Source organism: Ambystoma mexicanum, chromosome 3p, assembly GCF_040938575.1.
Source record: "Ambystoma mexicanum isolate Mex_15411 chromosome 3p, UKY_AmexF1_1, whole genome shotgun sequence".
NCBI lineage: Eukaryota > Metazoa > Chordata > Amphibia > Caudata > Ambystomatidae > Ambystoma > Ambystoma mexicanum.
The window spans coordinates 256,917,427-256,943,148 of NC_090925.1; the positions used below are offsets into that span (position 1 = coordinate 256,917,427).

Sequence of the window (25,722 nt, forward strand, 5' to 3'; positions counted from 1 at the left end):
CAGACCATCCCATTCCCACATTTCAGCAACTCACAATGAGCATTTCTCGATAGCCCATCCCATTCCCACATTTCAGCAGCGGACAATGAGCGTTTCTCGACAGACCATCCCATTCCCACATTTCAGCAAGGCACAATGAGCGTTTCTCAATAGCCCACCCCATTCCCACATTTCAGCAGCGGACAATGAGCGTTTCTCGACAGACCATCCTATTCCCACATTTCAGCAAGGCACAATGAGCGTTTCTCAATAGCCCACCCCATTCCCACATTTCAGCAGCGCACAATGAGTGTTTCTCGATAGCCCACCCCATTCCCACATTTCAGCAGCGGACAATGAGCGTTTCTCGACAGACCATCCCATTCCACCATTTCAGCAGCGCACAATGAGCGTTTCCCGATAGCCCATCCCATTCACACATTACATACTCAGAGATGAGATGTGCTGGAGGCTCTGGAAGTGAGTGCTCTCAAACTCCTGCTGCTTTTTCTTGGCCATTTCTTGAGTCACTGTGCACCGGTCACACAGACCCGCTCGCAGTCTAGAAGAAAAGGGCAAACACAAGACTTCACTGGGTTTAGGTCACACTAGAAAGGCGAACTGGACTGGGCTTGGCATATATTAGCCACAAATCTAAACATACTACAGTTTATCAATCAACTTCAAAAAGAGGAAAGGTTGAGCCAGTCTTGCTGTGATTTGGTATTTTGATCTGGCATGTGAACAGAGATCTCGGTAACAAGTGCTTAGCACACTGAGCTAACTTCTTAATCATCATGGCACGTGAAATGATGCAACATACAGCCTTCTTAGGTAGACTTGTAAGGTTACAACACACACAACAAAGCGCTACTCAACCGCCACCCTTACCATGCTACAGACCTAGCACGCTGAGCACCGCTGGGCCCCCACCTGCAATACATATTCGTGCGCATAATCCCTTGGGGGAACACCTACAACTCCGTTCAACGCAGAACTTCTTACTGTTGCCCTGACTTATTTACAGGATCTGAAGCCATTAAGTCACAACAGTATACACCAATCTGCACAGCTGAAGCCATGCTAAGTCCACAACCTCTGCTTCACCAACATAAAAGGAGCTGCCCCTCCTCAGCTTCGGGGCACATCTTTCCTTTTCCCAGCTTCTTCCCTCCTCCAATATTATGGGCCACTTCCCATCTCAGCGCCTCTCCCTGCCAGGGCTCTCCCTGGTGACTTGTGCCGTATTATATTTTCGGCATTTTTTGTCAGAAAATGCCGAAAATATAAAACGGCACAATTAGCATGATGCGGGAGGGTCGTGGGCCGCGGCTGCTCCTGGTCCGTGCCGTGGCCCAAGGGCCTTGCCTTGGCCACGCCGGACCGGTACGCAAGGCCCAGGGCACTGGCAGGCAGGTGTGCACTGGCTCTGCTGCTGCCCAGTATGGGACCTTTAATGAGTCTAGCAATTATTGTATAGATCTCCAGAAAGAACAATTATTTGTTACTCCTATTCCTTCTTATATAGCGTCACTGCTCCAAGTGTTACACCTGTGGAACCCCCTGTTTTCTTTAAAGAGGCCTGAACAAGAAAGCCAGTCACTCCAGAAACAAAGAACCGCATGGCGCTGGCCACAGCCCAGGAGCTTAAATGCAAAAAAAAAAGAAATATATTTTTGTTTAGGGCTAGCCAGGGGGACCAGAGGGGTAGCAAGGGAGACACCTGGCCACCCCCAAATGGCATCCCTGATCCCACTTGTATAAGGCAGCCTTTCTGAATTTACCCTCAATGTGTAAGGTTACCATACGTTGCATCAAGCCAGTTGGGTTAGTCAGCCACAGCTTGCATTGTGGCCAACTATGAAAGGGGTAAAATTCTGAAGATTAGCTAGCGTAACATCTAGCCAGAAGGTCGAATATTATCTAGATATGTCACATCTAGACAGAACTGTGGATATTACCCTGCGTCCCATCTAGACAGAACTGTGAAAGTTAACCTGCATCATATCTAGACACATTGTGAATATTAGCCTGCGCCACATCTAGATAGAATTGTGATTATTATCTTGCATCACATGTAGACAGAATTGTGAATATTAGCCTGTGTCACACCTAGACAGATCTGGGAATATTAGCTTGCATCACATCTAGACAAAATTGTAAATTTTAGCTTGCGTCGTACTAGACCGAGTTGTGAATATTAGCTTGCATCACAGCTAGAAAGAATTGTGAATATTAGCTTGTGTTGCACCTAGACAGAATTGTGAATATTAACTTACGTCACATCTAGACAGAACTGTCAATACTAACAATCAACCCTCTGCAGGCAAATCTCACATACTGCACTAAAACAACCAGAACCCTTCAGCACAGGAAACGGCACACACTTCACAACACCGCAACAAGACATAGCACCCACAACCTTGCACAACACCACATGACGTCCGCCTCCCGAATCTCACACCCAAGCTCAGCGAACGGTACCTCCAAACTGAGGCTGCTAACAGCACATCACAACTGCCTTGCTCATTTCTCCCTCTCTTTCCACTACCACTAACCCCCCCCTCTTATTTTCACAGAACCGCCAGAGTGCCGAGAGACCAGGCAAGTGGTACCGGTGTGCTTTATAAAATCCTTTAACGTTAACATAGGTGCATGGCTCACATCTCACCGGTTTTCCAGCACTTTCACATTCTCGTTCAGGACCTTCTGCTGTTCCCTCAGAAGATGGTTTTTCGCAAACAGCTCCTCGATTCTCTGTGCGTCTCTGGAGTTGGGAGATATGAGGGAAGAGCACTGGTTATGATGGGCTCTGGCTGCCCTGACATTTTTATTGTTTTTGATGAAGAATTCTTGCTGCCTGAATCAGGTGCAGTTTGCCAGGAGGCAGGATTGTGTGAACTGTCGTGAGACTATCTCACTGGTCCTAACCCAGAGACTGTGGTGGCAGCTGCTCTTGGATCGGGAATGAAAGAAAAGGGACTGAGAGAGGGAAAGCGGGAGTGAGAGTGGTGTCTGAATGAGTACCTCGCTGACGTTGCCAATAGTTTCATTTGTCTCCATGTATGCACCCACCAGCCTGGTGTGCCTCTGTGTATATCTGACAATAGGTAACTTAACACGGTTTCAGCTGCTGCCCACTCCACTGGTTTCTTGCCAAACTACCCACCGAGAGGTCCTACTTCAATCCAAACTTTCGGTAGGCCCCGGTGCTAACCCTGGGGTCTGAAAGGCGCCACTGGGAGCTCCACTTGGCACACAACCTTCCCCTTTGCTTGTGGAGGACTCAGCTCTGCTGTGAGAGAGTGGGCAGGTGTGCCAAGTTATTTTCTTACTTGAACTGTGGGTACCCAGATTGCTTGCCATGGGTCCCCCGATTGCCAATAGCTCTGGAATGCATGTTTCTTTCTTGCCTTCCCTTGAGTAAAGGTTGCATCACCGGTGGAAAAAGTCCCATGCGCTGCGGCCTGCATGCAGTCGCTTCCCTTCACATAGGTAGAGGCAGGGCCCCAGCCCCCCCCCTTCCATTCACATAGGTAGAGGCAGGGCCCAGACCCCCTTCCATTCACATAAGTAGAGGCAGGGCCGCAGCCCCCCCTTCCATTCACATAGGTAGAGCCAGAGACCGAGCCCCCACAGCTCCCCCTTGACAAGGTCGAACTGGGCCAAAATACATCCTGGACAATGAAAAGAAAGTGTCCCACATGTGTGCATGTGTTCCCACATGTGTGCATCGCAATGGATGACTTCTTTCGTTTCAAGATATTGGAGCAGTGTTTAGTGGGAGGGCAAGCAGTAAAGAATATTTTTTTGCATGCTAAATATGTTTCATTCCCTTCCATGCCTGCCTTGTAATCGAAAAAGGGCATTTTTGTTCTGACCTAAAATACTCCAATGAAAGGCAAATACATGCCCTCTTGCGGTGTGTGTGTGTGTGTGTATGTGAGTGTGAGTGAAATGTAAAGTTTATGGGTGGGCTCTGGCGTGCATGCGAGTGTGAAATCTCCAGGGTGCATCTTCATGCTCTCCCTATTCTAATCTAACAATATAATAAAAGGCCAGATGTATGTTTGTCTGATGCAGTCACTTCTCCAGTTGTCACCGCTAGAGGGAGCTGTTACCTTAGGATATATAGTAGTCCTACTGTGTTAGTGAAAACCTGCATTTTTGGTGGCCCGTGTACACAGGCTCTTACACTCGTATATCCATAAAGGGCCTCCTGACTATTGTGGCAGAATAAACGTCTTTATCTCGCATTCCCCTGACAATGTACCATAATGATATATATTATAGGAAACTGGCTTGCTAAACTCCAACAGGATCTGCGCTTCTAGGACCCTCAGCTTCTACCTATAATATCCTTCTGGGAGCCATCATTCTTAACTCAATGGGCAAGTATTTCTTCTCCAAGGCCAGGCTAGTGGATGCTGTACTTCAATGTGTGTTGACACTTTCTCTTGATTGTCAGGAAAGGACCCGCTAGCTCACATGAGGTGATCATCTCTTCTCTAATATGAGGTGGCTGGTCCTTCTCTCATTCCCAGCCTCTCGTTCCAAAGGTGGTCTATTACCTCTGCAATCTCGGGGTGGGATCTCAATCCCCTGCCCTTTCTTATTTCTGATCCATCTCATCTCCAACAAAGGGATGTACCCCCCGGGCTTCTTTGGGTGGGCTTGCTCCTCTCCTTCAATATGTGACCCACTTTCTCTCTGTGGCAAGCATGATGTGTCCTCCAGCTGACCCCCACAGATCATTAATCTTGTCTAGAAGTCCCCTAAACATTGCCACTGGTGGTTATCACCTCTCAAAGATCAAGAGGCCACGTTTACCTCCTTCCAGCTCAGCCCACATAAATGCCCCCTGACCTACTCCTCTTCCTTTCCTATTTGTACTGGAGTGTCACTCTCTTGTCATGGTATGGACAGGTGGCGTGTCCTTCCTCCCCCCAGCTCCCATAGGTGGTTCTTTTAACTCTCCACACCATCTCCCTGCTCCTAGTTCCCGTGGCCGATCGTGCAGGTGTCCCCTTTACCCTGTGTCCCATTGTAGTCCCCCATCTCCCAATGTTAAGGACCAGGACCTTCTCCCTGTTTTCATTGGAGGTTTCCTGTCCAATCTAAAGACAGAATGATGCTCCTCCTCTTCCCCTTCCATGTGTAGACAATCACTGCTCCGAGTTCAGGATCAGATTCTAGTCCAATAGCTCCCAGTCTTGCTCCTCCTGCTCCTATGGGTTGTCCTTCTCGAGTACTCCCACCTCCCATGGTTGCTTGAGCTTCTCTTGGTCATGGGGCAGGTTGTCAAGCTCTCTGCGCTATTAGGGTGGCAGCTTTCTCTAACTCCCAAATATATTTAATTCGAGGTTCAGTCCCTGCACCTACCGACACTTCTCCATGGTTAGATCCGCCAGCTTCGTTTGCAACCCTGCAATAAAAAAAGGTACATTTATAAACTGGGATTGATAAGCAAAACTGCGCTCTGAACACGCTTGCTCTTTACTTTAACTTTAATACATTTATAAGGCGCACCAAATGACCCTGGGGATTACGCGCCACGCTACAGCCCAGGATGGACACTGGTCTGGCCCATTTCAGCTTGTGTTCAGACTTATGCAATGCAGCATATTTCATGGACGAAGGAAATGTTTTTGGGGAAACATCGACACATTAATTGCCCGTGAGCGGTAGGAGAAAGGGTAGCAATGAAGGAAAACCAGGTGGAATGAGGAGCCGCGGTGTGAGGAGTGGGCAGTGTGCATGAGATGAGGAGAGTAGGGCTTGTTGGGAACTCTGTACAGTGCAATGATCCGGTAAACTGGCCTACACAACCGGCCCACCTAACACCTGCTCACGGCTCTCTAGGCAAATGGGGGAGCGCTTGTGATGTTCCACTTTAACTGGTGACTGGTCGCTGCCACCATAGGAGGGCTGGGGAGCAAGACTCCCCGCTGCACCCCAGATTAGCTGTAATGTGAAGGTATGTGAGAGCCACCTGCAAGAAAGGTGTGCCTGGACAATGGCTAAGACCTCGGGTCCCTAGAAAGAGACCATGACATTATCCTGGCAGCATACATCTGCATCCTTGGCAACTGTGGGGAGCAAACACCTTTATACCCAGCCCCGCATCCCCTGTAATGTGCACGTTGATGTTGGTGTGTACCACTGGAGGGGCCAGACAGCACAATGCATTCCTGCTTTAGTTCCCAGTGAAGGGAAGTCTCTTCAGTTCTATAGCAATGCATGCACATGAACAGGCTCAGACCACAGCATTACACACATGCCTTTACATTGAGAGTCTAATATAGGCATTACCGCCATGCCTAGACACCGGTCATGTCAGATCGTGGGCAGTGCACCCTATGCTTCCACTAAGTATCGTCCAAGGTCAGCGTCTCCATTCAATATGTATGTTCATATAAGCAATGGCTCCCCATTTACATCTATCCAGCCCCCCCCTCTTTTCCTCAATCTCAAAGCAAGACTCAGAGGCAGCCTGTAACTCTGAATGTCTAAACTCTCATCTGATTTGCTGCTTGTCTCCCCAAGAGGGGTTTGCATTTATCTTCCGGAACACATGGGCACCAATAGGGTCAAGCATTGCTGCCTTCGACCGGTTGGTTTTAAGCACCCAATGGGGTTAGTAATCAGGCTGTGGCTAATATGGATCAACAAGGAGCCAACTACAGGTCCCGTTCCCTTATGCCCCATACGTATGCCCCAGAGAGCGACCAAGGGACAGCCTGAGGAACACGCAGTCGATTGGGTGCAACTCATGTGTAACCAATTACCACAGCCTTCTCTCTATACTAGAAACCCAGGCGTTACTGGGTGCTATGATATGATATGGCATTTATAACATGCCTATACACAAGTGTTTCAAGGCGCGACGAGGCAAGGGAGGGGGAACAATAAGGGACAACAGACAACAATCCTACTAGGTCAAATCGCGCAAGTGCATGGGAAGGGGGAAAAGGGAAACGTGCGAGGGGGGAAGGGAGAGGGGAAAGTGCAGTACAAAGGGTAGTAGAATAAATAAGATAATAAAACAGCTGGATGGTGGCAAGTGCAAGGTAAGTGTAGACATAAGTGCTGGTAGGGGGACTGTAGGGAGACAGAAAAACAGTCCCTAGGTGCAAGGGTTGCCAGGGAGGCAGTACAGGTGTGCAACTGGCGGTACCTGTCCCCGAGATCAGACAGGGGAGGCCAGGTAGTTTTGACCAGTGCAGTTCCAGCCAGGAATATAGCAGGAGAGAGAGGGAGAGAAAGCAGAAGCAAAGAGGAAGGTTTTGAGGTGCTTACAGAACCGGAGATGGTTCTCCTCAAGTTTCAGGGAGGCAGAAAGGCTGTTACAGAGGGAGGCCCCTGTCGAGGAGAGAGATCTGCCACCAACCTGTTGCTTAGAAAAGCGACTGACCCTGAGGGAGTTGGAGGCGGATGAGCGAAGAGCTCAAGAAGGAAGATATTAGGGAAGAGAGAGTTGGAGGTATTTTGGCCCCAGGCCCCAGAAGGCCTTGTGGACAATGCAGAGGATTTTGAACTTAATCCTCACAGCCACTGGGTGCCAGTGCAGAGATTTCAGTCCTGGAGAGACACGATCCCTGGGCTTGAGGCCAAGGACAAGTCTTGAAGTCCTGTTCTGCATAAGTTGCAGAGGACAGAGAGTAGAGGCAGGCAGATTTAGATAGAGGCTGTGACAATAGTCCAGCCTAGAGAGACGCAGGCCTCTGGAGACGGTGAGCTTCTTGGGGAAGGAGAGGAAAGGAAGAATACCTCTGAGGAGGTGCAGCTGGTAGTGCGACTTCTTAGAGATGTCAGAGATGTGAGGTGAGAAGGATAGTGTGGAGTCGAAGATGACCCCAAGATTTTTAGCCTTGCAGATGGGAACAGGAAGTGGGCCAAGAGAGGCTGGCCAGAGAGCTGCCGGGAAGTAGGGAGTGGGTGTGCCGATGAGTAGAGTCTCAGTTTTACTGGCATTAAGGCAGAGGTAATTGGCGGCACACCAATCCTGGGTAGCAGACAGACACTCAGAGATGAGGGGAGGGGAGGAAGAGGCCGAGGGTAGCCTGAAAATGAGCTGTATATCATCCGCATAGCCCTGAAAGTTGGGGCAGAGAGCGGCAATGCGATGGGCAAGGAGTGCCAGATACTGGTTGAACAGCCAGGGAGAGAGGTTAGATCCCTGGGGGACACCACAGGCAGAGAAAAGGATATCGGAGAGGAAGGACCCAAGTTGGGGAGGGACGGTCAGAAAGGAAAGAAGTCAGCCACACCAGAGCCTGACCGGTGATACCCAGGTTATCACGGAGACAGTTGAGCAGGATGACATGGTTGACAGTGTCAACTATCGCAATGGGGGGTGACACAGGGAACAGAGAAGGGCTGAGTCTGTTACCAAGAGGGGGTGAAGAGAGAAATAAATACATGCTGGTGACCTCTGTCCTAGTCCCCATCTCACTGTGCTCCTTAAATTGTAACTGAATGCCAGACCTCGTTTCCTTTCAGTATCACCCCTTCTTTTATGTTACAACCTCACCAATCCTTTTCTGCACTTAGCCTCCCGACTATTCCTCTTCCAGCTCCCTTTGCCCATCCCATTTTGAGATGGATTTAAGGTGGTGTTTAGAACCTTGCAAGAATCCTAGATATATGCATCCACACGTACATACATGCACACACTCTGCCCTGCTGAGTCCGCTAGTCAAGCCTTGCTCTATTGATCTCTAGGCCAGACCGATTCCATCACCCGGCGTCCATTTTGTTACTGGATAATGCATAGTCATTAGGATTCAGAGGTTTTCCCCATAGGCCCATGGTATTTGATGTTGTTCATCAAATGCTCCTTCTAGGGCGGTCACCCTCTCTCTGCTCTTCCCCCTTCTGACTTTCAGAGGTGGGCTGGCCTACAGGGAACTCTGCAGATTTCCAGGTGGGCCTCTACCATGCCGCCTCTTTAGTGTGGTTACTCTGGTGTTCAACGCCTTTTCCCTATCTCTCTGACACCCATTGCTCGCAGGGTGTAACATAGGGCCACTTTTCAAAACATTTTGGTTCCAAGTTCCACCCTGCGGACCTTCCTCCTCTTAACTCTCTCTACACTCTTCTCATCACTCCCTTCATACTCCGAAATAGCCTCATGGTGGTATGCGGCGACTGTATTTTAAGGTAAATAAAATATACAATAAACAGTGGTCGAAGTGTACGAAAAGAAGCAGTGCAACTATGTTCCCTGCTGGCCTGCCCTGCTCCCCACAAACCACATTGCCACGCCCCCTCCCACACGCAATTCAAACCCCCAAGCAAACACACCTGCTGTTTAAGGGAATGCTCAGTGCAGTGCACTGAAGTGCAAGTTTCAACTTCTTGCTACACTTTTATTTTAAAAGTAAACAAATAGTTTCTTTTTAAAATAAAGTATAGGAACAGTAAAACTATTAAAAAAGTAGAAGAGCACTGCTCCCAACCGCTCCCGCCCACTTCGACCACTGACAATAAACTAAAAATGAATCAGACACACACACACCATCCATGCTGCAAAACGGTGTCTGACTTCGCTCCACCGTGTAACATACTTCTCTACAAGACTGAGCACGACCCTGGAATGTGGGAAATATGTTCCTGACGGACATTGGACGGCTGGATGGAAGCTGAGAGGCGATATTGCCAAACCAGTTTAGCACATCTCAAAGTCTAGAGAAAAGCATTACCGCCCTGGCGCTCAGTTACCGAATAGAGATAATGGCTGTGATGGTGCAGTTCATCGAACTAACAAAAGCAATACATCGATGCTAGGTGCCGATAAGAAAATATGCCTGATGACAGAGTGCAGTTTTCTGGGTGGCAGAGAGCTGGAAAACAAATAAAAAAGTTCAGATAATGGAGCTTATTTTTATTTTTATTTTATTGTTCAAAGTGCTGACTTAGCTCGAGAGCAGCAGAGCGCTGTACAGGATGTGGGTAGGCAGAGTTTGGGGCTTTTAACAGTAGCACAGTCCTGTGAGATGCAGTCTGTGCGTCACTCTGTGCATTGATTGGGATTAGTCCTTGCTCAGGTGTTGTTGAAATAGGCGTTTTCTGAGAGATTTGCGAAATTGGAGAATTGTGGGATCTTTCTGAGTTGATAGCAGTATTGAGTTCCAGGGAGTGTGTGCATGAAAAGGAAAGGATTGTTTGCGGGCCCACTCTTTGGGGACGAGTTGTGATGCAAACCGGTTGGTTGATTTGCTGCCCCAGCGTGTACCAGCAGATATCTGGCACTTAGCCTCCAGGTACACTGGTGTGCGCCTCATGAGTGATTTGTAGATGATGCACGCAGTCTTGAACCATATCCGGGCCTTGAAGGGAAGCCAATGTAGTTCACGAAGGATGGGGGTGATTTGGTCAAATTTCCATGCACACGTAATAAGGCGTGTTGCGGCATGGTAGACTGATTTTACGGGAGCCAAGTGAGCAGCTGGGAACCCCATCAGGATGGCATTTCCCTCATCGATGTGCAAGACCACATGGGCTTGCACTATGGTCCACAAGTCCTGCAGAGGGATGAGGGGTTTGATTTTGCAAAGGGTGGAGATTTGGAGCCAGGCCGTTTTGGGCCTTATTAGCTATGTGTTTCTGGAAGCACAGGCTGCTATCAATGGTGAAGCCTAAGGATTTTGCTGAATCTGAGAGTTGAGGATCAAATACTTATAAGCGCATATCATTGATCCATCGTTGGAAAAGTTACTTAGCTGAGTACTGACGAGAATTAATTTGGTCTCAAAGGGGTGAAGTTTGAGGTAGGCAGTCAAGATCCAGGACTGGATGATGTCTAGCTAATTGCAAGGGCAGCTGATGTCCTTTGGGCTTTTTACTCTCATGTACAACTATCGTCCATATATTGGTGGATGACTATATCGGGGAACTTTGAGGAGTGTGTCCAGAGGCTCAGTGATAAGGTTAAAAGGATCAGTGAGAGGATGGAGCCCTGGGGGACTCCACAAGAGAGGCAGCCATTTAGAACACATGTTCATCTGATTGGACTGGTGTCTGCTCTAGAGGTAGCATTAAACCAATTATATACAGTGCCAGAGAATCCCATCCTGTCAGTGAGGAGGGAGATGCGATGGTTGACAGTGTTGAATGCAGCTGACAGGTCAAGGAGGACAAGGAGGCATGGGTCAGTCTTATCCATGATTTGGAGAGCATCCTCCACCACCTGGATGTAGACTGTTGCGATGCTACACTTGAGGCTGAACCCCGACTCATAGTCATTTAGGAGGTCTAGTTGTTTGATTCTAGCGACCACTTTTTCCAGGATTTTGCTGATATACCGGAGGTTGGTATTGGTCCGGTGGTTGGACAGGTGCTCTGGGTCTAGGGTCGCTTTTTCCAAAAGAAGTCATAGAAGACCGGTCTTGAGGGTGTCCAGGAATGACCCTTCAGTGAGGAAGGCATTAATGATGCTGAGTAGTGCATTGAGCGCTGGGCCCATCAATTGTGTAATGATGGAGGACGGGATGATATCAGAGTAGGATGTAGGTTTTAGGAAGGCAAGCGTTTTTAGTAGGTCAGGAGGAGAGAGAGGATGGAATTTGGTCGAGGGTAGTTTGTTTGCTAGGGAGCAGGAGGGGGGTAACCCCGGGTGAGGCTGATTAGATGATCTGCCGATTTTGTGTATTTTTTCAATGAAAGAGTTGTTGATTGCGTCACATCTAGCCTTATGCTCTGTTTAACAGCATTCTGTCATCTGAAATGTTGGCGATCCATCCTGCAAACCTTGGTATCAGGCATTTAATTAACTTTAACGGTTCTGGTTAATGAAAGGCTGGGTCATGGAGACAGTAAGATGTAGTTATGGTTGGACTCCCTTATATACACTACATTCTTATTCGAACATGTACTTTCATCTGGGTATTTTTTCAAAAGCTCAATACACTCTGAAATGGATGAAAGCTCCATTGAGGAGAGGTGGCCATGACAAGGGAGATAGGTACCCCTCTCAACCTGGAGCAGGAGGCCTGCCAGGGTGGGTGGCAGAGCCAGTCCTGTCCTAGAAGCAGCATAAAGGGATTGGGAGGGCCCCAGTCTCTGTCCTACCCTCATGTGCACGGTTGCAAGTAGGGGGATACCACTCTAAACCACCACAAGCCTACTTTGCCCTCTTCTGGCCCATGTTCTCTTTTCTTTTTCAGAGCTATGGGATCCCGCATCCATTGCAGTGACCAGCGAAATTCCAGGCCCATATGAGAGAGAGAGAGAGAGAGAATGAGAGAGAGGGGGAAGGAGAGAGGAGGGAGGGAGGGAGGGAGAGAGAGAGAGAGAGAGAGGAGGGAGATAGGGAGAGAGAGAGAGAGAGAAATAGAGAGAGAGAGAGAGAGAGAGAGAGAGAGAGAGAGAGAGAGAGAGAGAGAGAGATACCCAATCTGCACTGGCAGAGAAAAAGCTTTGTCACCCCAAGAGGTGAACTTGGGGGGCCAACATGCTTCTTCCAAACTGCCAGCAAGAGACACTGGCGGGCGGTCAGTGTGTTAAAAGGGGTGGGGTGAAAAGGACTCTTTGTTGCCTCTCTTTTGGGAAACCTGGCCTTGAGGGAGAAGCCATTAATTGAGTGGCCCGAGAAACGAGGTGGACACAGTATCGAATGACAGGGGGTTACGTAACAGAACAGAACAGGAAGTCTTATATAAGAGACCGACCCGAAGACGGAAGTATGGGTTGTTCGGGTGAGGTCAAGCGGCGAGAAAGTGGACAAAGAGACCAGGAGGTGGAAGGCTGGTGGAGTGAGGCATGAAGTTGACTAAGCGAGATCATGTTAACGGCGAGATATTGGTTGATGAGAGAGAGTGGTATTTGGGTGTGAGAGTGCACGTCTGGTGAATGAGGAGAGTGGATGAGTGTAGGTGTAGGTGACTGAGAGTGAGTCAGAATGGTGACTGGGAGAGTGAAAGATGGGAGTCTGAATGTAAGAATGGAGAGTAGAGGGTAGTAGTGTGTATAGTAGAGTAGAGGAAAGAGGAGAGTGGTGGAGTGAAGTAGCGAGAGACTATCAGAGGGAGAGAGCGAGAGATACAAGAAGAGTAGCTGGGAGACGTGTGAACAACAGATGGGTAGAATAGGAGAGAGAGAGAGAGAGAGAGAGAGAGCCAGAGCGAGAGAGAGGGAGAGAGAGAGAGAGAGAGACAGAGAGAGAGAGGGAGAGAGAGAGTGGGAGAGAGAGAGTGGGAGAGAGAGAGAGAGAGACAGAGAGAGTGGGAGAGAGAGAGAGAGGGCGAGAGAGAGAGCGAGAGAGAGACAGAGAGAGAGAGAGACAGAGAGAGAGAGAGAGAGAGAGTGGGAGAGAGAGAGCGAGAGAGAGAGAGGGAGAGAGAGAGTGGGAGTGAGAGAGAGTGGGAGAGTGGGAGAGAGAGAGAGAGAGAGAGAGCGAGAGAGAGACAGAGAGAGAGAGCGAGAGAGACAGAGAGAGAGAGAGAGCGGGCGGGAGAGAGAGAGAGAGAGAGAGGGAGAGAGAGAGAGAGAGGGAGAGAGAGAGAGAGAGGGAGAGTAAGGAAGCGAAAGAGTGACAGGAAGGGAGAGGAAGGAAATGACATCAGGGTCAGCAATAGGAGTGTGAGGAAGACTGGGCGAGACCAGAGCAGTTGGAAGGCTCCCTTTCCCATTATGTGGTCCAGGCATCCATGAGAGATTGGGATATAGATTACACCTAGAGGATCCCGGAGGGAGAGCGATCAGGCTACGGCTTTAGGCCCTCAGCATAGTAAGCATTCCAGGCAAGGGGGGGGGGCTGCCAATCGCTAGTTGCCCACATCTGGGAAAGGGACGCCTGGGATAGGGAGGTGGTGAACATTGCGCAATAAAGGCCCTTAAACCATCTCTGGAGTCAGCGGTGTCCCCACGGCCACCTGTGACAGGGTGCTAGTCCCAATCAGTGACAGTGAAACACATACTGGCGACTCTCACCTACAACTTCTTTTTCGTGAAGGTCCTTGAGTTTATTCCAGGCCTCCGTGAAGCTCTCCATGGCCACCTCTCTGTGTCCGGGCCAGAGGCTCGCCCCCTCGGACCGCCGTGGCTGCTGCGTCAAACATTCGCTACTTAAGCCAGGCCTGAAACAAAAACATGCTCCAGTTAGCAATGCAAGCATTCTCCTTGTACATGCGCGCCTAATTGTGTGCCCCGTGTATCTGCTGGCGCAAGAACGCGCATAAGTCTCTTAATAGGAGATTGTGCTTGTACACACACAGGCTCAAGAGCGCACACATACACGCACCACCACTTATTATTGCGAGAAGATGCTGTAATGTCTGGCTGCGGACCAGGAAAGTTGGTTTGAATCCAACTCTAAATCCAATTTTTCGACCTGATTGTGTGATCCTGGACAATCTATTCATCTGAGAGCACATTCATGGGCTAAATGTTGGTATTAGCGGTGTGTAGTACTCTTGACATATATGTACACTAAGGGCCTCATTACACGGATGGCGGTAAGGGTTTACCGGTACCGGTAAGGGTACCAGTGCCGGTAAACCCTTACCGCCTTACTACGAGGTCCCTTTGTGGGACCCTACCTTAACGGATCCGCAAAGGGACCTTGGAGATAATTACGGTACCGCAATTTGCGGTACCGTAATTACCGCTTTCCCCGTTCCCATTGAGCCCTATGGTGGCAAAAATGGAAATTGGGAAGTGCCATGGTGAATGGGGAATTTCCGCCCCCACACGCCTTGGAATAGGGCGGTAATTCCGCCATTCACCATGGTGGACTCGGTAAAATACCGGCGGCAACCATGGCGCTAAAAGCGCCATGGTTACCGCCGGCGCCGTCCCTGTAATGAGGCCATAAGTCATGCACAGGTCCCAACTCATTTGCTTCCCTATGCAAAATGAAGTTTTCACCTGTACGCCCGCCACCCTTATGCCCATCTACCTCAGGTTACCCGCCCACCTTTGCAAACTCCTCTTTCAAAATGACAAGACGCCTTGTATTAGAGCACCCGACTCCGGTCCTCCAACTCCACCAGCCAGGTTTTCATGATAAACACTAAACAAACAACTCTCACCTAGAGTCAATGTTTTCAAGCATATTTTGTCTGGCTATCCTAAATTCATGGACTGGATTTAGCTCTTGAGGGCTAGACACAGGCCCTCACAGCAATGTATGTAATGCACAGAAAGACATTCTTCATTTTTAAGCATTTATATTCAATGTTTATTAAAAGAGAAAACACACTAGAAGCAACATGTCATGTTGAAAGATTGTGTTTGATGCAATAGCTCCCCCTGCTGCCCGACCTTTAATTTTATTTACTGGCCGTGTTGGTCTAAAAAATAGGAAGGAGTGTTTGAAATCCACTCATGTTTTTGTTGCTCTTGAGGTCAGCACTCATGTTATGATATTTTTTGTAAGTGGATTGTATACTGAACTATGCTGCTATTTGCATAGCGTCGTGTCAAGGGCACTTATCAGGAGGGGTGTCGTGTGCCTGTTGGGGAGGAGGTGTGGTCGGGACTGTTATATATGTATATATATGTTGATGGATAGGTGTAGTGTTCTGAAGTTGGGTGCCTTTTGGGACGGGTGTTCAATTGTCATGTGTGAGTGGTAGAATTGGTGCATGTATTCGACACTAAACTTCAGTATGTTAGTGCACGGAGCAGTCAGTGGAGGCTCTGACAGAACTTTGGAGTACTCATCCGGTGTGACTGTGCTGACGCCCTATCAGCTCTGCGCCTCTGGTGGAATAATTGTGCAGTGACATCCTGCAGCACCCTGGCATAGGCTGACGCCTCTAGCAGCAGACAGTGTGCACTGTGCAGTGCCAGGGCCACCAGCACACTGGACAAACACGGGGGAAGACGTACAGGAGCAGGCAGCGGAGGGTCCAAGTCAAGCGCAGAGGGAAGTCGCTCAAGGGTAAAATCCCCATAAGAACTACTTGGAGCAGCATCAGAGTGTAGGAACTGGGAGCGAAATCACATGGGGCAAAATGGCGGCATGACACCCAGGAGCAAAATCAAAGTGGGGTACAATTACAGTTCAACACATGGGAGCAAAGCTACAGTGGGGATGATGGGAGTAAATCTCTGTGGGCAGCAACACAGTGGGGTAGCTAGAGGCAGACTTGCAGTGGGGCACCTGGGAGCAGCAGTATAGTATAAGGTAGAAAGTGGAATTATGAGCAGGTTAGTGAAGGGCACAATACTGCAAGCATAAGAAGGCAAAACCAGGCATCAAAAAGACAAGACAAAACATGAAAGGCATAAACACATCATTCAGATCCATAGCAAGGCGTGAAGAGACCTATCACATCAAAACAACAAAGTCTCCTTCCCACACCCCTACCCATGTTCTGAGGTCCTTTTATATGGCTGCATTTAGGAGGGCCTTACTGTGCTATGTTTCTGGCCAGTTCAAGTTCTGAGCTTCAATTCAACGGCTGAATATTTAGAAGTCCTAGTTCTGTGACCTGGACTGCTTGTACACTTCATTGTGAATTTGTAGAGCTCTCTGGGCCTTTAAAGGGCAGAGTATTGCTATTATAACAGTGACCAGAGCTGGGAGGCATTTACTTATTTATTGAACATGTGTATGGCGCCTATACAGCAGAACGTGTTTCCAGGCGCCACAAGACAAAGAGGGGGGGGTGGGGTAGGAGAAAATAACAATAACAGTCCTGCTTGGCTTGTGACATGGTACATTGGATGCATAGGAATGTGTGTGTGGGGGGGGGGTCGAGGCAAGGGTGGGTTGTGGTATTCAGCCTCCATGTACCTGCGATGCTGTTGCACACACAATTCTGGGTTGACATCTGTGAGGTTCTATATGTGCAAGACTGGGGTACCAGATTCAAATTTTCTGGGTGTTGTTGGAAATGCAGGTCTGGGGTATGGGTGCTGAGGTCACTGGAACATTGTCAGACATGCTTGGCCGGGGGATAGGGTGGGGCAGGTCTCTTGCGCATGGTGTTTGAGAGCTCCTGATATGGTAATGTTTCTTTTTAAAGTGCCTATACACAAGGCAAGTGTTTCAAAGCGCTCAAGGAGGGAGGGAACAAGGGGAACAAGGGGAAAAAACAACAGTAATTCAGAGACTTTGAATTTCTGAACGATACAAGTCTGCACAGGCAGAGTAAGTGCATATAATACAGTTAACAGTGTAGATAACAGCACATAGGTCTGACAATAATTCTGCAGTTTTTCCAAGCACATTTAGGTGCCATCATGCAAAGAGGGGAGACAGGGAAGGTAAATTGGCAATCATCAACGGCATGGTACGTTCAAATCGTGCAAGTGCACAGACGGTACAGGAGAGGGAGGGGGAACAAGTGCAGGGGGGGAGAGTCCAAATGCACCCAGTCAGTAAGAAACTGGGGTAAGTGCTGAGAGATGCCACTCTCATGGGTCATTGACCAAGTGCAGTAGTGATGAGGCAAGTGCAGGCCTGGAGGCAAGTGCGAGAGGACTGTGAGACTCTGAAGTACACCCGGCGGCCAGTCAGCAAGCTGTGTGGAAATGGAGGGGGAGAGGGATAGAGCAGAGAGACAGGCTAGCAGGGTAGAGGGAGAGAGAACGGGTGGATGGTCACAGGCTCCTGTACCCTGAATGTACTCCCCTGGACCAAAGTGTAAGCCCTTGGGCATATTTTTAAGGGGGGTATAGGAGTGTTTGTCCCCCTCCCCAACATTTGTGGCACACCATTTTGTTCTTCTCATTTGGCAGGGGGCCCCTTTCATTTAGATGTCATGTCCCTTCCAACATTTTCAGCAAAGTTACTCCCTTGTGTAGGCCACAACTTGTTGGTTGGCCCTTCTGGAAGTGCACCATTGTAACATGATCCAACTGTGGTCAATTTCTCTTTAGGGGTGTGCGCAAGAAAATGTCTGCACGGTTAACTAGGCACACAGGGGATACATGATTCAAGGTCTTGCCAAAGAAAAATGAAACAATAGTGATAGTCGTAAGATTCTAGCATTTTCAGCAGAAATACATTGAAAACATTTGTATTCCATGTGGTTATGGGGGACCCTTTACATCTCAGAGGCAAGGAATATACATGCTTTATCAGAAGAATAAGTGCAGAATGGGGTCATTCTCTGAACACCCTACTGATGCAAAATGGTTCCCTATTTCGAACCTTAAGTCAATCGCACTAGCGGTTCCTGGCATCTATATCCTTCTGCAGTGAAGGCATTGGTCCGGTCCTGATGGGGACTGGAGGCCAGGTGCAGGACTACTTTTGCTGGGTATTCTGTTGTTACATCGACTGGAGTTTTTCAATGGAATTTAGTCAGTAAAAATTCCATTGAAAAACTCCTGTCTGCAAAATGGCATTGAACCCTTTTGCTGGCCCTCCAACACGCTAGAGTCCACTGACAAAAATGGTAACTTCATTTTTGGGTTTTCTACACAAAGAGGCTGCAAGGTCACACAAGTCACAGAATCCTGTTTCTTTGCATGCCGAAAGTGATATGATACCCGAGATTGCAAAAGGGGTCCAGGCAAGTGTACATTGGGACCTGCAGAGGGCACAATAGGGTAGGGAGAGCAACACTATGCGGGCATCGTAAGTGGCAAATGCACCTATTAATTAGAGAGGGGGCTTAGCCAGCTGGAGCCTGGAAGAGCCAACGCCCTGGCTCCAGTTGTGTGCCTTTGTGAAAGAAGTGCCCAACAGAGGTCGAGCCAAGCATCGCGTCATCCTCTGTTACATACACAAGTTAAATTAAAGCAACCCTGCCATCCTGTGGTGGATAACATAATTGCATGCAATCATCTACTTGCACATAGTACTTTGTTTTTCTCTTGCCAGGAATTGTATTTTGGTTCAAAACTCAAGATGCACTGGGAGCATGTGTGCTCCGAAAACTGCAAAATTGCAAACCGTACAACCAGAATGCCTGGCTTCCACACTTCACCAATCTATGTAATCTTGGGCCAATCACACTACTTAAATTGGTCATGTTTCCTTTGGCTGCACAACTGGGATCACATAAGAGTGATTCTGTTAGATGTGCACTACACAAAAAGCCCCACTTAGATACAGTGTATTAAACAGAGGTGATCTTCTTCCCTGCCAAAAGCTCTCGCTCATCTCTTCCTCTGCCAATCCAATTCCCAGAGCAATGCCAGTGGTTAAGATTCATTCTAAACCTTCCAGCCATCACCTCTTTGTTTTTTCTTTGTCACCCGGAGTGGGACAGGTATGCCCAGACGTGGGTCCCGTGCCTGCTGGACCTAGAGACCCAAGCTACTCCTCACTGATAAGGCCCAACTAGGCCGAAACATGTTTGGGGATGCTTGTGGTCTCGTGCAGAAGGGATGTGACCTAGCAGTTCGGGCTGGACTGCCCCTTTTGGGGTGGGGCCAAGCCTGATTTGCATATGGTCTTTCCCCTTCTGTAATGGCTTGGCAGGCGAAGACCGATGGTCTGGAGGGTTGCCCAGAGCAATGCCAGTGGTTAAGATTCATTCTACACCTTCCAGCCATTACCTCTTTGTTTTTGCTTTGTCACCCCGAGTGGGAATGGTATGCCCAGACGTGGGTCCCGTGGCTTCTGGGCCTAGAGACCCAAGCTACTCCTCACTGATGAGGCCCAACAAGGCCGAAACATGTTTGGGGATGCTTGTGGTCTCGTGCAGAAGGGATGTGACCTAGCAGTTCGGGCTGGACTGCCTCTTTTGGGGTGGGGCCAAGCCTGATTTGCATATGGTCTTTCCCCTTCTGTAATGGTTGGCAGGCGAAGAACGATGGTCTGGAGGGTTGCCCAGAGAAATGCCAGAGGTTAAGTTTCATTCTAAACCTTCCAGCCATCACCTCTTTGTTTTTGCTTTGCCAATCCAATGCCCACCTGACACTCTCCCCTACTCTTCTTCAGCTAGAAACCTCAGCTTCCCACACCTCGTCTACTTCATCTCCAAAACTGGAACAGCAGCTCACCTCAACCTCCTAAATATTAGGAAAATTAGGCACCTTCCACCCTGTCAACACAGCCAAGCATCTCTTAACCACTCCTTTCTTCTCTAAAATGGGCTACTGTGCCAGCATCCTCTTTGGTCTCCCCAACTATGCTTTCTGTTCTCTCAACAAGATCATTAACTTTGCTACCAGGACTCTCTTTGAACAAACTCCCTCACTTCACACCTGCTTCCTCGTACCATCACCAGGCTGGATGGCTGACGATGCAAAACAGGGCCAGATATACATTTCCTTCCCTGGTTCACAATTCTATCCACGGTAAGGAACCACTGTATCTATCCTCCTCTATCCAACTCTAGAAGCCTTCTTGTAATCTCCGCTCTGCCTCCTCGACTAACCTTTTGGCTCTGCACCCTCTCTGTGCTACCTCTCGCTTTCACCCTTTTTCTCTTCTTGCTCCACTTACATGAAATTCTCTTCCCCTGGACATTCGAGAATGGTAATTACTTTGAAAAATCACTTAAAATATATATAGTTTTTAAATGTGAACCCCTCCAAGCCCCTGACGACACGCAGCTATAGCTCATGAGTGACTCCATTAAGGACTTCGAAAGGCTCAAAACCTTCCTATCGCTGAACCAGTCTTGGATGTCCAGGTCATACTTGAAGCTCAAAAGAACAATAATAATAATAATTATTATTATTATTAATATAAGACCGAATTCCTACTCCTCACTAAAAAACACTGAACACCCAAACATAGAGACCTGGCCATCAACCATGAACCCTGAGGGTTTCACACCTGATCTCACTTCCTGTGCCAAGTCCCTTGGGTTCAATATTGAGACACACTTCTCCTTCAAGGCAGACATAGCTATTAAACATCAGACAGCTTGGCATCAGATCTCCCTCTTGTGGAAAGTCAAGCCCTTTCTGCGTCCGGACAGCTTTAGATCCACTGTTCAAGCACTGATCATATCCCACCTGGATTGTGGCAATGCCCTCCTCGGATACCTCCTGTTGTACTCCCTTGTGCCCCTGAGAAGTGTCCTACATGCAGCTGCATGCCGCATCAAGGGTCTACGCAGATACAACCACATCACCCCAACCCACATCGGCCTTCATTGGCTCCCACTGCATGCAAGAATCACCTCCAAGTCTTGCTGCATCATCTATAAGGAAGTCGCCCCCAAGTCACCCAGCTACCTCTCAGAGCAACTCAGCTTCTTCGGCAGACAGCACTCTACCAGAAGCCAGGACACGTGCAAACTTGAAATCCGCAGGTGGCAAAAAGGAAAGCACCAGAAAAAAAAAATGTCTACGCCCCAAGACTACGGAACCTCCTCTGGGTCAGCATCAGAATCGCTCCCATGTTCTTACAATTCAGAAAAGAACTCAAGACTCACTTCCTCAACAGCTAGGCCATCACATTTCCCCTAGGATACCTGACTCGCTAGATGCCATCTGCCCCTCTGGTCCCCACCATCCTGTACAGCAGTACCCCTCCTCTGTGCCCCTCGGTATCCTACTACCCGCTGTATACCTTGTGTTGTGGTTGTCAGAGAGGAAGATTCCAGGTATTGGGTTTTTGTATCGGGAGTTGATCTTACTCCTCCCCTAACTCTAACTCTCACTCACGCACATACAGCTAAATTGGTACCACTGCCTCAATCTCAAAACCTTATCTTTACTGTCTCTCAACATGCCAGTACTCTCCTCCAATTCCTCTGTCACCCCCTGCACGCTCATTTAGCCCTCTTGTGGGTCTGCATAATTCCAGAGGCTACAGAGGCTATTAGGCATGGGGACAGTGAAAGAGGTACCAGTGCACATACACTGCTCCACACACATCAGGGAGCCAGAGAAAAGGGTGCCTCACAGCTCACACGCACAACCTCTGGGTTAGGCCCTCGTAGGAAACCTATCCCAGGTGGAGGGTTCCTGGGCTCCTCTGACAAGGTCATGTGTGTGACCCTGTCACAGGCATTGCAGGACATGCTGTGTTTTATAATAGGGCCTTGTATCTCTAGGCCAGGGCTTAGGTGCTCAATCATAATCTCCGGGGCGGACCAGACATGCAGGGCTGGGCTCAGACTTCTGTGGCTACAATGGCCATGCAGGGGTCAAGTATGGCATCTGATATTTCTGAAGGTCTGTCAAAACTCAGAGCTGTGTTATCGGTGTCACTGGTGATCTGTCAGACACACAAAGCCGGGTCTGGCACCAAGGGATCTGAGACATTGTTCAATTCAGAGTGAAAGGGTGTGGGCTTCAGACCTCTGGGCATGGTTAAGGTTACAGTAGAAGGGTATGGGCTTAATGTGACCGGGGCATTGTTGTTCATGCAGCGCAAGGATTTGGGGGGCTCTGCAACTCGGGGGTGCTGGGCACATTGCTGGATATCAGCTGGAGCTCTCTGGGGGAATTGCTGACCATGTTGGGCTGCAATATGAGGGTGGGGGTCTCTGTGGCATGGTTGGATGCACAGGGCAGGGCATGGGAATCAAAGCCTCATGAAAGGTCGTGGACATGCAGCACTGAGGCATGAGGACATATCCTAGGTGCATTGTTAGCACACAGGGATGAATGCTAAGCTTTTTTGTGATTTTTCAGAATGCAGTGCTGGAATATTCGGCTTCACTTCCCTGATGCATTCATAGACACACACGACCAAGTGATGGGGCTGAAGGACTGTTGCTTTCGGGTTTGAGATCCTTAAAAGTTTTTTTTAAAGTAGTCTGTGCCAGAAAACAAGGCATTTTTCAAATGAAATCCACATTGCAAAGAATTATATTCATGTATTAAAATTCACATCTTTCTTCCACAGATTTCTGCCTTAATATTTTCCTTGTGAATGATTTAGTAACATTCTATACTGACAAATGTTAGTCACTTGCCATTTGTACATGAAAAATACCAATGTTTATCACCAAACGAGTTTTTTCTTTTTTAATGGGGGAAATAAACTATGTAATGTGCAATGTTTTCTCTGATATAGCATGCAGCAAACTAGAAATACAGTCTTTGGGTTCTACAATGTATAGAAATCACAAAAGCATACATCCTGGTAGATCCATTTCCATCCCTATACCATTGGCCTTTTCTGTGCCCTCAAAACCCTTTAATATATTCTCATTTTCTAAAGGTTACAAAAATTGGCAAGGATAGCCAACACCTTTTGGGACCATGTTACAAAAGAGTGTGGGAGCCCCTCTACTGAGAACAAATATGGCCCAAATACCCTGTTCTATGGAATTTCTTCCAATCAGGAGGGTCTAAAACCACGTTTGAGCTCAATGCATCCTTCACAGAGGAGAAATATCCATTTGCCTGTCAGTCTTTGTCCCACTCACAAGGGCAGTCCAGCACCAAAATGCTAGGCAAATCTCCTCTGGACAGGAGTAGCAACAGCAACCCCAGACACGTGTTTTGGCTAGTCAACCCTCCTCAGTGAGAAAGGGGCCAGGTCTAGAGTCATGGAAGACAGGCGTCTCCTACGATTATGTATCTATTATTTCCCCAATATTGTGTTTGTGCTGGGTGCCATAGCACAACCTTCTCCCTCCTTGTTCATCGCGTGGCTATTTGCCTCACTCTAAAGAGCATAGGGGTGGGAAAAACTCATTTCCATCCCAACACAAGCAAAGGTCAGAAAAGCAAATCTAAAACCCATGATGGCAGATAGGCCAGATATCTAAACTCCTGAGCCTGAAACATTCCCAGATGCCCTCAGTGAAGTTGGCCAATCCCTACTCCCACTCAATCAACACTTATGTGCGGACATTCAGAGTATGAGCTATTCATGGCGAGGAGGGAACACAGTGTAATCGCAACCAACCCCAGTTGCCGAGTGTGTATTACAGGAGCTGGAAGCTTGTCTTTGGAGAAGGCTGGCGAGTAGTGGATGTAGCAGAAGCTGGAGAGATAGAATAAGATGAAGAGGTGGTGGCAGTGGAGAGGAGGAGGAAGTCATGTCTGGACCTGGAAGTAGACAGAAGGACAAGGTGGCAACATCAGGAGGATAGAGTGGACAGACAGAAGCGGGGATAGTAAAAGATGGACCAGGAGGGGGTGGAAAATTAAAAGGTGGAACGTAAACAGAAGGAGTTGGTGCAACATCAGGAGGGGGAAAGGACAGAAGAAGGTGGTGGTAGTAACAAGGATTCAGGAGGGACATTAAAACGTGAGAACTGCCATAAAGTGGTGACACAAAGGAAGAGACTAACAGGAAATGTACGGACAGAAAAAGAGACAAGTGAAATGGGTGTATGAGATCCAGAGGAGGACATGTTCAGGAGGAGGCAGGGGAGCTAACATCATGACCCTGACATAGATAGCACAAGGTGATACCAAGTGGTTCAGAGGAGGAGGTAGCACCCAGGAACCAAAAGGATGTGTAGACTTCAGAGACCTGGTGTGACACAGAACCAGCCACCTCAGGGAAAGAAAGTGGTACAGAGGTGGCAGGAGGAAAGTGGAGATGGGTAAAGAGATTCCAACGGGCCCGGTTGAGTGCTCAGCAGGAACAGATGGTTGGAAGAAAACAAAAAAGGGACAGGGGAGGTATGGGCAGATCGGAGAGGAAAAGGGGAAGAGATCCAGGGTACACAGAGCCCAGCTCAGGCACCTGTTTCTACTTCTCCCTGCTGATCAGTACCCCAGACCTATCTGCTTGTAAGACTTAGTGCCAAGGCAGCTGCAACAACAGATAATGGGAGGTGAAGCAACCTCCTAGAAACTGTACAGACTCGAACATTGGTCCAGGCCAAACTTACAGCCCGGTGGAGGAAACATTTATGTGGGACAAAACCCTCCCCATATTATTTGTATTTATTGTTTGTAGGTTGCAATTTTGTATTCAAGTGTCTCTGCCTGTCCATAGTCCCCAAATAAAGATCATGGCCTGAAAATACTGGGCCTTAGCATCCTTCTTGATCCCAGGAGTCCTACATGACATTTGGAGTCAGAATTGAGATCAAGAAGTTTTAGACTAGTTTGCCAACCGAAGACCCGAATACCAAGAGCAGGCTGAGGGCAGAGGGCACCTCCCTCTCAGGCTAAGACAAGGGATAACCCCCCACCTAGACCATATTTGAAAAAACAGGGCTCACCACTTTGGACTGCAGCTTTCCTTCAGATTGTACTAAGACCACTTAACCCAAAGCCCAAGGGCTATCCCAGTCATACCATGAGGGTGAGGGCTCAACAATTGATGCTGGCAGGATCTTTAGGGGTCACTTTCAGATCCAATGTGGAGGGTCCATGTACCAATCTACTTAGCGCCGAATAGGAGTCTGACGTTTTCTGTAACTGTGAGGACCAATAAAGCAATTTAGAATGCAAAATATTCAGTACAAAACTACAGTCAGAGGTCAGATGACTCCAGTGGGACTGAACCAACCTTAACTGTGGTCGCTGGCCCTCTGTCCTACTGGAATATAAGATCCCACGCTGGAGAATGGCAAAAGGGGACTGAAAGAACTCATACCTGCCTATATGTTGTAGGCCTTCGGGGAGTGGCCACCAGTCTTCACCAACATGCAGATGGGTTCAGGAAGTCTAGCTTTAGAAGGTGCTGGGGTGGAAAAATGAACGCCCACATTAGCCAACATCCTAAACAAGTTGGTGACTGGACAATTAGCGCTCTTCAGATATTTATAGAGTAGAACTCTGGTACAATAGTTTCCCCATCACTAAATAATGGAGAAAGAGAGGTACCAGTGGAATTCTTTCAGAATGTTGAATGAATGTCAGAGGTCTGATGGTGGGAGAAATCCATCTGGCCCCATTACATTGCTTCCCTCCTCATGGGGCAACTCCAGGTGCCATACTAAGTCCTCAATGTGGACAGACAGA

General features: G+C 48.4%; 1 protein-coding gene across 4 annotated transcripts in view; it reads right to left on the reverse strand.

The window, feature by feature from the left end:
- The window catches only part of RBBP8NL (RBBP8 N-terminal like), a 249,042-nt gene that overhangs the window by 103,876 nt on the left and 119,444 nt on the right, over nt 1-25,722 (reverse strand). For 3 of the 4 annotated variants that reach the window (XM_069650751.1, XM_069650749.1, XM_069650748.1), the window contains exons 2-5: nt 13,912-14,057; nt 5,362-5,404; nt 2,651-2,746; nt 429-541 (exon numbers count right to left, since the gene is read on the reverse strand). In XM_069650751.1, coding sequence (XP_069506852.1) covers nt 429-541; nt 2,651-2,746; nt 5,362-5,404; nt 13,912-13,972 — 313 coding nt within the window. In that variant the 5' untranslated portion in view covers nt 13,973-14,057. Of the gene's footprint in view, nt 1-428; nt 542-2,643; nt 2,747-5,361; nt 5,405-13,911; nt 14,058-25,722 lie in introns of those variants that run through there. The other variant, XM_069650750.1, reaches the window with a different exon arrangement.